The following is a 17,154-nucleotide window of genomic DNA, read 5'->3' on the forward strand; positions in this document are numbered from 1 at the left end:
TTAAGGAGGGGATTTCCAGAGCGGCAACGCGGCAACTCACGCTCAACCTCCGTGGCTGCAGGCTATAAAGCCTCAAGACAAGGTTGCATTCCACGCACGTCTGCTCGCATGACTTGAGGTACATGGACAGGATTCGATACACACACACACACACACACACACACACACACACACACACACACACACACACACACACACACACATTTGGAGTTTAGCACCCAATACAGTAAAAATCCAAGCCCTGTTGTGGGTTCCAGGTTTATGGTCACGCTATTTCGCTATTTGTTTTTTGTGTACAGTTATAATTATTTATTTTTCTGCTTCTCATTTATTTTCAGTGCATTTCCACTCCCAGCCACCAGGTGGCTGTACACTATTACGATTGACACTAAATTTGAAAGAAGAGTGAAATGGGTATAATATTTTTGTCTTATCTATTGCTCCTGCTCTCTCTCAATGTTTTTGAACGCATTTGTATTATTTTAAAAGTTTGTTTAAACCTTAAAAATATGCTGTAAATGCTATAAACAGGCGGAAGGAGTATTTAAATAATGTATGTCTAAATTGCGGATTTCGCTTTTGTACAATGTTGTACAATGTAAAGCAGGGGTGTCAAACTCAATTTCGTCGCGGGCCACATTGTACTGACGGTTCCCCTTGGAGGGCCGTTATGAATTTTGGGAAAACATAAATGTTTAATCCCCTCCACATATTACATACACACTCCACGACAAATTGATGAATAACTAGTTTTAAAATCAGAAGTCAAGAATAATGACTGTTATTGTGGATTACATATGACATTCTGAAATTTTTGTTCAGACTTTAGCAAGCATCATGGAGCTTGTCATGCTTGATTTGCTTTCACGGGCCACATAAAATGATGTGGCGGGCCAGATCTGGCCCACGGGCCTTAACTTTGAGACCTGTGATGTAAAGGAATAAATGTTTTTTTTTTTTTTAAGTTGAGGCTGGTACAGATTCTAATGCATATCCTTGCTGGTACTCTCATTTTATAACTTTGTGTTTGATTGTTTGTCCCATTCAATAATCAGCTGAAAGTGCATCAGGGCCTGGGGCGTTCCTTGCCCATGTGCAAACTATAAACTCTTTAGGACCTCCACTTGTATGGGCTATTGTCTTCCACACAGTCATCATTGTCTTCACATAACATGAGCGCACACAAGAATTCCAACCATGTCATCAAGTTGTCTATTGGGTCACTGCTTTCAGTTTTACTCAAGGATGATGCAGTTCACCTCTTGTAATCAAAATCTTTGGAGCCACTACAACCATCAAAGTGCGTGTTATTGTTTTTCGGTGTTGCAGTTGTGGCCTTCAATTGGAGGCAGAGGCCGAAGTTGACGTTAAATCCAGGATTAAGCGCCACTAGTCAATGCTGACCTTTGTTGCAAATCGCTAATCAAGGCAAAGAGCTGACCTATGAAATCACACACGTGGGCACATTCCTGCTAGATTACCTCGCAAATGAGGTTAATTCGCCCGTTTAGTTTACAACCGATTCAGAGTGATAAGTGATGGTTGCATTATGACTTTGCAGAGTTGTAAAACGCCTTTACAACCGACTGACTTTATACATCCTGCAGCGGACATTCAGATACCGTACAAGGAAATGTGCTTTGTGAAATGACAAGTGTCGCTGATTTTATCCATGGAACAATAATCAAGGGTTTTAAAGGGTAAGTCAAGTAAAAAAAATGTTTTTTTTAACAAGAATATGTTCCATGCAGTCAAAGGAGTCTAAACACAAAATTATGTTTAATATTGCATTTGTGTGATTGGAGCAAATTGGCGGCCATTTTATCACATACTGTGGACTGAAAATTATTTTAATTATTTCACAGTTCTTCAGGCTGCAGGTAATCAAAAACGGAGCACGCGTTTGATCATGTAAAATATATATTACATATATTACATATTACATATATATATATATATATATATATATATATATATAGGGCGGCCCGGTAGTCCAGTGGTTAGCACGTCGGCTTCACAGTGCAGAGGTTCGATTCCAGCTCCGGCCTCCCTGTGTGGAGGTAGCATGTTCTCCCCGGGCCTGTGTGGGTTTTCTCCGGGTCCTCCGGTTTCCTCCCACATTCCAAAAATATGCATGGCAGGCTGATTGAACACTCTAAATTGTCCCTAGGTGTGAGTGTGAGCGCAAATGGTTAAACGTCTGTGTGTGTGTGTGTGCCCTGCGATTGGCTGGCGACCGGTTCAGGGTGTCCCCCCCCCCTGCCTATTGCCCGAAGACGGCCGGGATAGGCTCCAGCACCCCCCGCGTCCCTTGTGAGGATAAAGCTATTTGGAAAATGGATGGATGGGCTTTACAAAAACACCCCACCGACTGCCACTTACACCCGAATTTTCTCCGATGCATTACAATGGCCGATTCAGGGTCCAGCACCCCCCGCGACCCTAGTGATATATATATATATATATATATATATATATATTATTTTTTTTAAACAAAATACAAATAAAGATATGGATGGATGGAAAAGTGCATGTAAAAAAGAGACGCCGAGTTTTCGGCGAGTATAAATATGGAACATATGAATCCTTTGTTTGATGTTCAGATTCCTTTCATCTCTCCTAAACGTTTCTATTTTTGTTATTTCCATATGTTCATACGAATCGCCTGAATTCTCCAACTGGGTCGATTTAAGCGGACGGACTACTGTTGCAACACAACTGGCGTGACACGACTGAAACCGCTTATCACATGCCATTAACTGTTTATTGCAATCGCATTCGTACAGCCGCTTTTGTTTACAATCGAAATCGAAAGCATACAGAGACGTACTGACTTGTTGGCATTTCATCTCCGCAAGTTTGACTGTCACGCGGCTGTCAACGAGGAAGCAAAACAAAGCGAATGCGCATGCGCACCACAGCGGCAAACAGAGCGATGACATCAGCCATTTAAAGCACTCAAAGACAAGCCCGGACCACATTACTGTATTAATGTCGCCTCACACTGACAGCTGCTCAACCTTATGTACTGGTATCGAGAGGAGAGTTAGAACACAAACAACGACAATACGCGCGGATTTTCAAAACAGTTCGTCCACTATCGCGGATTACCTGTGAACCAAGGTGAGCGGGCAGTGCAGGGGACCACCCCGACGACGATGGGCACTTTGGAGGATGAGTTGACCTCGGCGGCTGCCACGGGGAACACAGCCGAGGCGGCGCGACTCCTCCGGGCAGGGGCGGACGTCAACGAACCCAACCGGCTGAGTTACACCGCGCTCCAGGTAAGTCCAGACTGGGGCGAAGCCCACACACCTTTTCCTTCAACCTGAGCGTTTTTCACAAAAACAAAAAACAATTATGAAAGAGACACGAGAATTAAAAAAAATACTTTGATGATTTATATAAAGCTTATTATCTCCCGTACAAAACAAAGAAAAATATATTTCCTTCATAAAATCACATTTTAAAAAAACAACACAGAGTCAGTTTCTCATTAAAAATAAACCAGTCAGCAAAATTGGTCTGGCCCAGCTCTGGGACAGACACGGCACGTACACTCGGCCCACTTACCTCAATGAATGACGGTCCTGCAGTGGCCCACGTCTGGCATCCACGATGTGGGCCGCATTCGGCCCAGATCTGAGCCGCATTGTGAAACCATATCTGGCCCTAGTCCAGCCCGACGCTGGGCCAGAACAGGTTCCTGATATCAGCCTGAATTCAACCTCAACTAAGCCACATCTTTCATGACCCATATTTGACCCACAGTCTCAAAAACGACTATTATAAAAATATGTTTATTGTCATAATTTGTGAACCTCACATATAACTCCACATACACTGGAAAATGCACTTTTCTTGGTTTAACAGTGAACACAAAATCCACATTGGAATGCAGCTTACACTTGAACTGTATTTTTCTGTCCATCAAATTGTTGCGCTCTCCATTTTTTCTCTTTTCTTCTCATGCTCTCCTTCCTGTCACCATCCCGATCAGGAGCCAGATGTAGCCATCTTTTGTTTGTGACATCAATTTCCTGGTCTGAGCCCCAAGATGTTAGGCTGTTAAGTCTCACAGCGGCTGTAAGAACTGTAAGAAAACAAGAATGGACAGTGTGTTAGGAAAACAAACATTTGTACATCTCTTGAACAATGAATGGTCAGTAAAAAATAACCCCTGAAATTTCTTATAATAATATGGAAAAGAAACAACCACGTATATATAGTGAGGTGTTTTTAGCGAGAAAAAAAAAACGACCATGTATAGGAAAGTGTTTAAACCCCCAAAAACGACTATGTTTAGAAAGGTGTTTTTAGTCGAAAAAAAAGAACGACCAAGAATAGTAAGGCGTTTTTTGATGAAAAAAACGACCACGTATAGTCAGGGGTCTTTAGCCGAAAAAAACCTGACCATATATAGTCAGGCGTTTTTAGACAAAAAAACGACCATGTATAGTAAGGTGTTTTTAGCCGGAAAAAAAGAAAATGTATAGTAAGGCGTTATTGGCCGGAAAAAAATGACCACGTATATAGTAAGGCATTTTTTGACCAAAAACAAACGACCATGTGTAGTAAGGCGTTTTTCAACAAAAAAAACGACCATGTATATTAAGGCGTTTTTAGCTAAAAAAAAAAACTCCCATGTATATAGTGAAGCGTTTTTAGCCCCAAAAAAAGACCCTGTATAGTAATGCGTTTTTAGCCGAAAAAAAACCGACCATGTATAGTAAGGTGTTTTTAGCTGAAAAAAAAACACCATGTATAGTAAGCCGTTTTGAGCCGAAAAAAAAGGACCACGTATATTAAGGCGCTTTTAGCCCAAAAAAACCCCTGACCATGGACAGTAAGGTGTTTTAACCCCAAAAAACGACCATGTATAGAAAGGCGTTTTTAGCCGAAAAAAACAACCGTGTGTAGCAAGGCGTTTTAGCCGAAAAAAAATGACCATGTATAGTAAGCCGTTTTTAGCCAAAAAAGATGACCATGTAAGTATATAATGAGGCGTTTTTAGCCGAAAAAAACGACCATGTATATAGTCAGCCGTTTTTAGCCCAAAATCATGACCATGTGTAGTAAGGCGTTTTTTCGGCTAAGAAACGCCTGACTGCACACGGTTGTTGTTTTTTTCGACTAAAAAAGCCTTATTAATCATGGTCGTTATTTTCGTCGAAAAACGCTTTACTATACATGGTCGTTTTTTTGGGTTAAAACACCTTTCTATACATGGTCCGGTTTTTTTCGGCTAAAAACACCTTCCTATACATGGTCGTTTTTTTTCGGCTAAAAACAACTTCCTATACATGGTCGTTTTTTTTTTGGCTTAAAACGCTTTCCTATTCATGGTCGTTTTTTTCGGGTTAAAATACCTCTCTAGACATCGTCATTTTTTTCGGCTAAAAACGCCTTTCTACACATGGTTGTTTTGTTCATGTTAAAATGCCTTACTACACATGGTCCCTTTTTTCTGCTAAAAACGCCTTGCTGCACATGGTGGGTTTTTTTCATCTAAAAACGCCTTACTATATACATGGTCGTTTTTTTGGGGCTAAAAACGCCTTACTACACATGGTGGGTTTTTTACGGCTAAAAGCGCCTTACTATACATGGTCGTTTTTTTCGGCTAAAAACACCTTACTATACATGGTCGTTTTTTTCCGCCTAAAAACGTCTTACTATATATACATGGTGGGTTTTTTCATCTAAAAACGCCTTACTATATACATGGTCGTTTTTTGGGGGGCTAAAAACGCCTTACTACACATGGTGGTTTTTTTCGGCTAAAAACACCTTACTATACATGGTCGTTTTTTTCGGCTAAAAACGCCTTACTACACATGGTTGTTTTTTCTTTCATCTAAAAACACCTTACTACATACATGGTTGGGGGTTTTTTTCCGTCTAAAAACGGCTTATGAGACATGGTCTTTTTTTTCGGCTAAAAACGCCTCACTATGCGTGGTCGTTTATTTCGTCTAAAAACACTTTACTATACATGGTCCTTTTTTTGGCTCAAATTTCATCGAAAAACGCCTTATTATATGTGGTCGTTTTTTTCGGCTAAAAACGCCTTACTGTACATGGTCGTTTTTTTTTTTTTGTCTAAAAACGAATTACTAAACATGGTCGTTTTTTTTTCTTCGAAAAACGCCTTACTATACATGGTCATTTTTTTCGGCTAAAAACGCCTTTCTGTACATGGTTGGGGTTTTTTTGGCTAAAAAACGCCTTACTATACATCGCTGGTGTCAAACTTATTTCACATGGTGGGCCAGATACGGCCTCAGTAGATGTCAAGTGGGCCGGACCATTAAAATGATACCATACTTTGCCATAAACAACCAAAACAACATGTCTTTCCTTTGTTTTGGTGTAAAGAAGCACAAGAACACTTGTAAAATGTTGAAGTTTAATGAACGTATCTTTTACAAAACATTTCATGAAGCACCTTACATTTCCTTCAACAAATGTGCAATTTACTTTTATCGTTCACATATATGCATTGCAACTGATCCCATTGATTGTACAAACTTTAACAATAATTGGTATTGAAAAATATAGTAACGCACTTTATGATTAAACAAGATTTATAAAGAAAGGAAGTTCTAAACCATTTGCACATGCATATAAAATCTATTATGTAATCCCTGCCTACACCTTACAAACAAAGGAGAGTGCTATTGATCTCGCCTGCTGTCATGGGTCTGTCTCAGTGACGGACTGAGGCCGCTGTTGTCTTCTTCTCTGGTCAAAACAGTCAATCAATGAATTGCATCTAATTAAAAATATTAATTCTGTGTTTTTTATGCATTTTTTTTTTCATTTTTAAATTATCCTGCTGGCCTGATTGAACCTCGCGCGTGCGTTTGTGTGTATGTGTGTGTGTGTGAGATGAATGGAATTCCGCATCGGTGTGCAATTGTAAAACAAGACTGTCTGTTGAAAAAATAAATCTGAAACTGCATTTAAGGGTGGCTCAATACTGGCTGGCCATATACGGGCCGGAGTTGTAAGTTGATTTCTGCCCCAAATACTTCATTCCACAACTGGCCCTCATCTGGTTTGCCAGAGTCAAGCCAGTGCCTGCATTGCCACTCCTGGGCCGTGTTCGGCCCACATGCATTATGCCAGTGCCAACTCCAGGCCAGCTGTGCCAGCTTCATGCCGAATCCGGGCCGGATGCCTTTACTGACTGGGAAATTAACAGTACACACAGTTATGACATGACAAATTCATGACATTTTCTTCATGTAGACAATTTTCATAAGCTGATGTAAAAACGAACCCTCAATATTTTTTTTTGATGGGGGTGAAAGGAAAATTCTTGACGTGCTTGCAAGTTTCGTATTTCATTTAAACGACACAACGGACACAATTAATCTCATATAGAGGTTTTGGAATGAAAAGGTCCAGTTTGTAAAGCACACATTTTTGTTTTCACTTGCCAAGGTGATGATGATGGGTAGCACGCCGGTGGCCGAGCTGCTGCTGGCCGTGGGCGGCGACCCGAACATAGCTGATGTTCGCACCGGGAGCACGCCGCTGCACGACGCCGCCCGGAGCGGCTTCGTAGAAACCGTGCGGATTCTGGTCCGCTTCGGCGCCTCTCTGCATGCCAGGGACCGCGCCAACTGTCGGCCCGTGGATGTGGCCCGCCAACACGGCCACACAGAAGTCGTGGCCTTCCTGGAGTCTCTGTGAAGGATTTTTTTTAATGGACTGAATGTCCCCGACATTTTATTTATTTATTAAAGGACTCGATTTTTTTGGGTTAGAAATCTGGATATTGGTGAGGAACGAGGTTGGTGCTGTCATCGGAATTGTAACCATTTTACTCTACTTATTTATGAACCTTATTTGGATCACTGAAATAATCAAATGGACTTATTTCACTCATATGGTCTAAAATTGCAATTAAGATGATTTCTTTAGCACATTGCGTCAACCATGAAATTTCTGTCACATTGCTTTGTTTGCCATTTAAAATGAGAAGACCGGTTATTCACGAAAGCAAGGTTTGTGCTCAACAAAGAAAAAAAATCTAGGCATCCTGTGGTGTTAATATGGAAGGGAAAAAAAAACTGCACATTTTGCACAAATTATGCCACCTTTCCGAACACCTTTTGATTTTCATTTGGAAATATATATATATATATATATATATATATGCACACACACACACGGTATTGAATCAACTTGTAAAGGAATAAAAATGAATTTCCAAGCCTGTTCAACATTCCCATTTAATGACTCCCTTATGAGCATGTGAGTGATACACTCATGACAAAGCAGGAAAGACAACCGAAAGTGACGAAAAGTTACAGCATTAGTCTTCTGATTTACTGTAAATAAAAAACCCATCAAATTGAAAGCAACACCCCTCAACAAAAAAATAGACAGTGGGCATTGGTTGAAATAGACCGACTTAAAAAAAGTACTTGTTTGAGGATTTACTTATTGGGCTGACTTTAATGTAGGCTGTACAGGTACAGTATCCTGTTACTGCATATGCAAATGAGCTGTCACTTAGAAAGTGCTTTTCTACTTTGGCTATTCAAAGCACTTAACACTTTTACCTCATTTATCGACTGATGACGCAGCATTAGGAGCAACGGGGGGGGGGGGGGGGGGGGGGTTGTCAGTTTCTTGCTCAAGGACACTTCGACGTGGTCGCAATTGTCTCGGATCGAATCACCAACCTCAGAGTTGAGGAAACGACCACTCGACCACTGAGCCATGCCACCCACAACGCGTGTATTCTTGATACGGTGTGATTTGGTGAACAGAGTGAGTTTTTTTATGTAAAGGGAAACTGGCTGGATGAATGGATGGAAGCAAAATGACAGATGTTCGTAGGGATACAATTCTAGAAAAGAGGAAGGCTCCGTCAACAAAACAAAACAAAAAAAAACCCCTCAATTAATCCATTAAACACAAACCCATATAAAAACATGAAATATCTACCACTAAATATCTAATATGAAGTCCACTAAAATAACAGCGAGTGAAAATGTCCAATTGGTATTTGGAAGTGTGAGAAGACCTGACTTGAGGAGATATGAAACCACAAACTGCTCCAGGAGCTAGATTCAAATCGCTGAAGATGACATGGGCTTGGTTTTATTTTTTTTTCAAGTCACTGGTGACAAACCCACAGCTGAGCCGATCGTCCTTTGCTTTTATGGGGTTCAATGTTTGGGCAACATTACTGCCGACTGGGCCATCGCCTGCAGCAGAGCAAACAAATCATTCTTTAAGCATCATCATCATCATGTGTGCATTTCCATGATGGCAAAAGCATATGTAAAAAGACATTGTTCAAAAACAAAACAAAAATTTACACCCTGACGGAAACTCAAGGGATAAAAATTCAAAGTGAAATATTTAATCACGCTGCAGAACATCATTCTGCAGCAAGCGTCCACTCGCTCGCTACACTTGTGCGAGATCATTCGATTGAATGCAAAAAGTGGGCCTGGACAAACTTAATTATGCAGAGTTTTGCTGGCATTTGGATTTTGCATTGACGTTGCACAGTGGCAATGTTGCTAAAACAAAATCTGTCTTGTATTTAAACCTTTCACGCACCAGTAACAATGACCTGATAACATGATAAGCTGTCCACTGTCGTAACCGCTTCTCCCGGAAAGGGTTAAACACACAATGTGTGTTGCGCTTTTTGTGGCGGGTTTATTAGCTTTGGATTTGCCTGCAACTGTGTGCGCCTTTGAACAACTCCGACACACTCCGGGGGGGGGGGGGGGGGGGGGGCAAAATAACATTTGTCACACAGCACCGTTTGGTGCATTGATTGCATTTCTTTGATTGTCATGTTTTTAATCAATATGAGAAGAAAAAAAATCACAATTAAACTTAAGATCAATTTCTCAGCACTAGGGAGAGGTGTACCATGCTGCAAAAAAAAAAAAAGATCCCTGCAAAGTTTCGAGGTGTCACTCTCATTTGAGTCGCGGGCCAATTTGGAGTTACGTTATGACAGTGAAACCACTAGATGATTACTTGTACATTACTTGTACACAATCCGTGAATAAATGAAAGTTTTGAAATCAGTCAAGTCAATTATAATTCTTTGTTTCAATGATTGTTCAAGCGAGTGTAACAAAATGATTGCAAAGTCTCAACCTTATTTGCCACACGTGACAATTTGACATTTTGGGACAGATTTTAGCAAGTTGATTTGCTTTCGCGGGCCACATAAAATCACCTGGCGGGACCGGATCTGGCCCCTGGGCCTTGAGTTTGACAGCTGTAGTGTAGACTCAGCCCCCATTTTGTTTTTGTTTTTTGTAATTGAGTTATTCAAGCTATTTGATTGATCGTGGCAACCCTAACTGATCAAACTCAAGCCTCCAGGAGCTCAGCACAAGGAATGCCGCCCCAGCAACTTACTTTTAAGGAAGTTGTGGTCTGGCTCCAGTCCATCTGGCTGATCTGAGGGATGACGGTCAGCAGGATGCTGCTGGCTTTGTTGGCGTTCTCCTTCATGGTCTTCATCACGTTGTCCACGCAAACCTGCAAGGGGCGGGGAGGGACCGATGTCACACGACTTTTGAAAGTCGGATATACAGGTATTATGTCATTCCCTATGACAGGTGACTGAAGAACCGGTTTTGAGAGATGAGATCATATTCACAAAATCAATGCCCAAATTTGACAGGTGAGTCAAGTTTGGCCACTGTGTTTTTTTTTTAGTTTTGTTTTGTTGACCTTCCTGTGGCGAGAGAGCAGAAGCGGAATGAGAGTGATTCGTTTTATCAGTGTGATGATTGCCAAGGCCAGGCGCAGTGCAAAGGGTGGCTTCCGAGTGAGCAGCAAGGACCGGAGCGACCTTCATCGATCCAACCACACTCCGCTTCCGAAATTCCTGCCACTGACCTCTTGTTCCTGCCCTGTGACGGAGCGCCCACCACATCCTTCCGCCCACCCCCGGCTTCACAACTACCTCCTGACACACACCCACCATGATCCGGCCACCCCTCCCCTCTCGGTTTGCTCAACTGCCAGCCTCTGGTGTAAGCCCCGCCAGAGGAGGTTGACTCACAATGACTCATGAGCAGCTTCACTGTCTTGCAAATAGCACGAAGCCAAGCCATTGACTGTGTGACACAAACACGGGTGAATTGAGGTCCTGGCGATAGATGGAAACGAAGGTTTCCCACGTTCGCCGCTGAGGAGCCCTGCCGCAAATCGCAAAAAGCCGTCAAAGGTTGGCACCTTCCGCCCCCAAAAAGTTCAGAATTGTCTCGGGTATTTAAAAACCAAGAACTAAAGGCATTTTTTTAAGTACAGAACTAAAAGCCATCTTACTAAAACAAAAAAATAACTTCCAGTGCAAGATTTTTTTTAATGTGATTTTTAAAATAGCTCAATCATAAGAACAGGTTGGGGGGGGGGAGCAGAGATCGTAACCTGGATTTCAAAATATTCACATTTGGGGTGGCCTTCACTTCGGTTGTCAGATTGTCCATCTGCGTGCAGCAGAACGGCTAAATGCTGCTTCGCCATGTTTGCTTTGAACGCTCGGCATTACTAACTGAGCTCGATCGGGTCTGCACACCTCTGAGGCCTTCGGGATTGATGTTCTGTTTGATGTATTCAGAACCTAAACCTTTCGGTGATTCTTAGACCGCCAGCAGAAATTTCAGTTGAGAGCCTTCAGAACTAGATTTAGAGCTCGTTATTCTGGTGAAAACCCGAGCCGCAGGTTTGTGAAGGAGCTGCAACTATTTGATGCTCGATTGACTTTTTCCAGTGCGACTAACCTTTTAAGTACAGCTTTTCATCCCCCCCCCCACCCACCCGAAAAATAACGAATCAAGAATAAATACAATTTACTTGTAAGTTTTCCTTGTAAGATTGTTACTTTTTTTCCCCCCCCTTGTTGTATGATTACTACTTGGCTCAAAATACATTTGTTGAAAAAACGTTTTCTAAGATTATGACGGTTATATTCTTGGTACAAAAACACAAGGCAGAAGTAAAAGCGGCCATCAGTCGGGCAGTTTGGGTAATTTCTTCAACTTGCAACTGCCTTCAACTAAAATTGACAGTATCCGAAACACAAAGAACTGTGACTGCTGAGGCGGCAAAGTCAACCAACAGTACGCTTCCCATGCTCATGAAAAAATAAATAAATAAAAAAACGGAATAAAACATCGACTCACCGCCTCTTCGTGCTCCTTCCAGCAGTCGTAGTCCGTTGCCATGGCGATGCTGGCATAGCACAAACCCGCCTCCTTGGCAAGGACCACCTCGGGCACTGTGGTCATGTTGATGACGTCGGCACCCCACTGGCGGAACATCAGGCTCTCTGCCCGCGACGAGAAACGGGGCCCCTCGATACTCAGCATGGTGCCCCTCGCGTGGCACTTGACGCCGAGGGTGCGGGCCACTTCCACGAGCAGCTGTTGAGGAAGCAGGAGTGCTGAACCGTTTTGGAAAAAAAACAGAATACAATTGCCAAGCACTTCAATATTGCGATTGTGGTTTAATATGCAATTCTTGTTTTCAAGGTCCTTTTCCCTCTCGTATTTATTGATTTATATATTTTTTAAAACAAGACAAGGAATCCATCCATCCTCCATTTTCCAATCCGCTTTAGCTTCACTAGGGTCGCGGGGGGTGCCGGAGCCGATCCCAGCCGTCTTCGGGCAGTAGACTGGGGACGCCCTAAACCGGTTGCCAGCCAATCGCAGGGCACACATAGATAGTTTGCGCTCACACTGAGGGACAATTTTGAGCATTCAATAAGCCTGCCGTGCATGTTTTTGGAATGTGGGAGGATACCAGAGTACCTGGAGAAAACCCACGCAAGCACGGGGAGAACATGCAAACTCCACACAGGAAGGCCAGAGCCGGAATCGAACCCTGCACCTCTGCACCGTGAGGTCGGCGCGCTGAGAAGGAATCCATTTATCGATATTAAAACAAAGAGTGTCACATTTTACAGAGATGTTCGGGTTTGATTGGTTCGGCTTTCATGCACCCTGTAACCTGATAACATGAGAAGCTGTTGACTGTAGTAACCGCTGTCCCCGATAGGCCAAAAGATGCTGACAGATTTGTCGCTCCGCCGCTATACGGATGTCCACTTGAATCTGATTCATTGTTCGGCAGGACTAAGCAGGGTTGGAAGTTCTCGCCGTGGAGGGAAGACTCGTGATGATACGATGCGTTTGGGTGCTCACCCCTCGGGTCCTGTTGCAGAAAGGCTCAGCCATGGGAATGTGACACACGCCTGGAGGACTGGTTGGCCGGCCGTCGTAAAGCGTCTGCGCTCTCTTGGTGGTCCTAAAAAGCACACATTGGGTCCGTTTATCTTAATCCCAATAACTTTGCCTATAACATAACACTCGTCTCGTCCACCCAAAAAAATGGGGGAAAAGTGGCATCTTATAAAAGGAAAAATCTGTCACCACGAGATGTCACTAAAGCTCCGGTGAACAGGAAATTAGTAACGGGCGTCAAGGAAGTATATGGAGTCAAACAACTTCATGTTTTAGGATCTTTGGATGTCAGGGATGTTGTTCACGGACATTTAGGAAGAGTTTTCGCCACAAGCGTAAGTTTTTGCTGTGCGCCGTGGCGATTAAAAAGCGCAAGCTAACAAACGAGAGAGGTCCCGTGATTGCTTAAATTGTTATTTGAAAAACTCGCCTCGGCAACATACTCATGCCAGCGTCCTCCCATTTGCTCTGCAACACCAAATTACAAGAAGTTTGTGGGTCTATCCATCCCCTTTTGAATGTGCTTCTCCTCATTATGGTCTCAGGTGAGCGTCAGCCTATCTGAGCTGACTTTAGATGAAAAGTGGGGGGGGGGCACTCTGGATTGGTCACCAGATAATGACGGAGTACACGGTAATAACCAGTCACGTTCACAACCCGATGCCATTTCGTGGCTTCACTGAAACTTTGTTTTTAATGGGGAAGAAAGAACAAAAAAATGGCTCATGGCTTATTTTTTCCAAGCCCCACACACCCTTGCAACGGTTTCTGGGAAATTGGTTTAGTAGTTTTGCATAATCCTTTGAACAAACAAGCACTCATGGAAACATCAAGTTCTTGGTGGATGCAATAACGTTTGTCTAGCCTCAAAACAAAAGGAAAAAAAAAAGATTCCTAGGTAACATAACCTAACCATAATATACAACATGACAGTGCAGACAACTCTTTCATCTACTCGCCCTTGTGCGATCAGTACGTTAGAGGGTTTTTTTTAACGTATTTTTTGTTGCTGAAAATCCTCTGCTCTCGACTTCTGCCCATTTACCAATAATAGTGAAAATAAATGGAAATGTGAATATTCACTTTGCATGTCGATTTACAATATGCTCTCCTAATAATTCGAGTTAGTGAGAGTTATGCTGGGCTCCAGACTATCACCTACTTCTTAGTCATTTCAAACGCAACAACTACTTGCACACACTTGAAGCATGGAATTTTTGTTCCTGGTGAATGAGGACGACAAGGTTCAAGAATTTCAAACATCCATGGGAACCGTATTTACGAAAGAATGCGTGACAAATGCAAAAGTGACATCGTCAAAAAAAAAAAAAAAAAAGACTGAAACCAAAACTGCATGACAGAAGTGTTCAAATCTGGTGGGCGGAGCCACAGAAAATAAGCATGCTTAGAGATGATGACTTCTTCGCAAAAAGCAGGTGGATGCCCCCTCCCATCTATCCCCCCCATGACTGGGGTGTAAAATGTGAAGGATTTTACATGGTTACACAACCTCAAAAGAGTGTTGTTAAATTAAAAATATATATTAATCAAACCTGCAAAAACAAATCTGTAAAAAAATAGTCTGTGCCACGTCAAAGTAAAAGAGAGAAGTTAAATGCGCTGTCTTGTCTTGGTTATTCGAGAAACGTGAGAAGAGCAGGGAGAAACATTCCCAAAACATTCAGAGAAATAGTTCCGGAGTAAAGTTCCGGGCATTTGTCACCTCACCTGAGGTGGAATGCCACTTTTTTTTTTTTTTAATGCTCACTGTTGACTTTGAAAAAACATCAGGCACTTGTGACGTCAATTCCGGATGTCAAGTGGATTGTAAACAAGTAATTGCTTTGAAGGAATAAAAATGTATCAAGCATGACAAGTTCCTTCCTGCACCACCTGGAGACTTTGACATCAATTATGTCACCAAGATGTGTGGGAACACATTTATTACAATTATGACTGACCTTCCGTGCAATAACTGTAACCACTCACAGTGCTCAATTTATTATTTTTTTTACTTGAATCACCCTTTAAAACTAAGTGTTTTTGAAAGATTAACATTCACTTACCAGTATAGTTACAATTATGGAAATCTTCTATTTACTCCAGAAAACTTGAGGGAGCCTTTTATATCATATTCAAGTATATAAGTATTCATTTCACATTTTGAATTTTGACCCGCTCACCATCAGCTTACCGGTCGATGAATTGATCTATGATGACGATGTCACCGGGCTGGATCTCCTCTCGCAGCGATCCGCAAGCTGTGGTGACCAGCAGATGTGTGCAGCCTTCCTCCCTCAGTGCCCAGATATTGGCCTGGTAGTTGACGTTAGATGGCATGATTGTGTGCTGTCTTCCATGCCTGAAGAGACCGAGAAGCATTCAGGATGCAATACAGCCTTTTTTTTTTTTTTAATTTGATGAAACGAAAAAATATTCCAATGCTTGTTTGCTTTGCCATTGACTTTTTCGAGAAGCATAAGTGCCACTTAACAGTTCCTTTGTATTTTCACTTTTACCTTTGCATTTCATCTTTAAAAACTGCTTGTTTTAAAACTTTTCTTTAAGTAACAAAAAAAAACACTTATGCAGGGTACATTTTATTTGAATCATTTAAGTACAGTTTGTTTTTCCCCCTCTCTGCATTCAAGCACAGAAGTAATTTTCAAACTTTTCAAATGTAAAAGTGACTTTAAACATTAAATATACTTGTCCTTTGGGAATAAAACGTGCTTTTTTGCCTTGTTGGACAATTGGGGCTACTACGCTGCTGTACTCCAACACTGGTCGAGATGGTGGTACTTGGGGAGCCAAGTATTTTTTTCCAGTGTTACTTGATATAAAAAGACTGAGGAACCCTGAATTGCTGCAGTAGTAAATGAGGGGATGGGTCGGGGTGAAAGTTCCAGTGGAAGTCACTAGATGGTACTGTTACGTTTTAATTCCGCTATACTAGACGAACGGTTGACTAGATAAATACTATTAGGAAAATTAAATACAGTAGATCCTGTTGTATTAAACAGATGGTTCTCACCTTGCCAAGAGGACACATTCGACGTTTTTTATTTTTCCCAATATCAAGGCATCGGAAGGCTGCCAACAAAACAACAGTGATCGAGTAAACGAAGGGAAAAATAGAAGAATATAAGTTTAGCGGTACACGTGATATTAGAATGTCGAGCACACAACGAACCTTTCCATACGGCGTGTCAACATAACGTTCGGTTCTTCCCTCCAGTATATCAGGATCGTCCAGACCCGAACCACCAATTATTCCAATCTACGTGGTTAAAAAAGATAGCAAAAATGGACAGAAGTTTGCAATATTATTAGTTTGTCGGACATACTCAGTTCTGATGCTTAGTAGCCCACTTGGAGTACTTTTACTTTGAAAAGCTAACGTGACAGTCGTGCCGAAGCAGAAGCGTCCTTGAGTGAGTGCTAACAATGACTGGTGATATTGCCCCTACAATTAAGAATAAAAAGCTGGACTTTGGGTAAATGACATTATAACACGCGAGCTCCTCCCAGCTGTCAATGTTACGTCAAGCCTCGCATTTAGCTATGCTGCCTATGGCTGTTAGCACGGTTCCGCACCCGGAGGCTACTCACGCGTGGAGAAATTACAAAACTTTTTAATGTTTTTACCTTAATGGGTGCCGAGGAAGACATGACGTGACTGGTTATTATTGAGGATATGAGGGCAAATTGCGAGGCGAGCCAAGTTGCAGCTTCGGCAACACTTCACGTGGATGGGAAAAAAACTGACATTTCTCTTCCTGGTTACGTGCACCCTTCAAAATAAAAGCGCAGCGGGACCCAATCCGGATGTTCCGTATTGACACTAAAGACTGGTTGTGTTAGTCTTTGCCCATCCATTCATTTTCCAAAACGCAAGCAGATTTTG

The 17,154-nt window shown here is 42.1% G+C and overlaps 2 protein-coding genes across 2 annotated transcripts; one reads left to right on the forward strand and one right to left on the reverse strand.

The window, feature by feature from the left end:
- Positions 1 to 2,582: 2,582 nt before the first annotated feature.
- cdkn2a/b (cyclin-dependent kinase inhibitor 2A/B (p15, inhibits CDK4)) lies at positions 2,583 to 8,423 on the forward strand. Its single transcript, XM_052084524.1, has 2 exons — positions 2,583 to 3,284; positions 7,450 to 8,423. The coding sequence occupies exons 1-2, from the start codon at positions 3,159 to 3,161 to the stop codon at positions 7,699 to 7,701; spliced, it is 378 nt and encodes a 125-aa protein (XP_051940484.1). The 5' UTR covers positions 2,583 to 3,158; the 3' UTR covers positions 7,702 to 8,423.
- Positions 8,424 to 8,897: 474 nt separating this feature from the next.
- On the reverse strand, positions 8,898 to 17,078 carry mtap (methylthioadenosine phosphorylase). Its single transcript, XM_052084519.1, has 8 exons — positions 16,896 to 17,078; positions 16,441 to 16,527; positions 16,282 to 16,340; positions 15,442 to 15,609; positions 13,209 to 13,311; positions 12,186 to 12,425; positions 10,411 to 10,533; positions 8,898 to 9,227 (listed from the first exon to the last, which is right to left on the reverse strand). Exons 1-8 carry the CDS (start codon positions 16,917 to 16,919, stop codon positions 9,189 to 9,191), a joined length of 843 nt encoding a protein of 280 aa, XP_051940479.1. The 5' UTR covers positions 16,920 to 17,078; the 3' UTR covers positions 8,898 to 9,188.
- Positions 17,079 to 17,154: the final 76 nt, after the last annotated feature.

This window comes from Hippocampus zosterae, chromosome 13 (genome assembly GCF_025434085.1).
Source record: "Hippocampus zosterae strain Florida chromosome 13, ASM2543408v3, whole genome shotgun sequence".
Taxonomy (NCBI): Eukaryota; Metazoa; Chordata; class Actinopteri; order Syngnathiformes; family Syngnathidae; genus Hippocampus; species Hippocampus zosterae.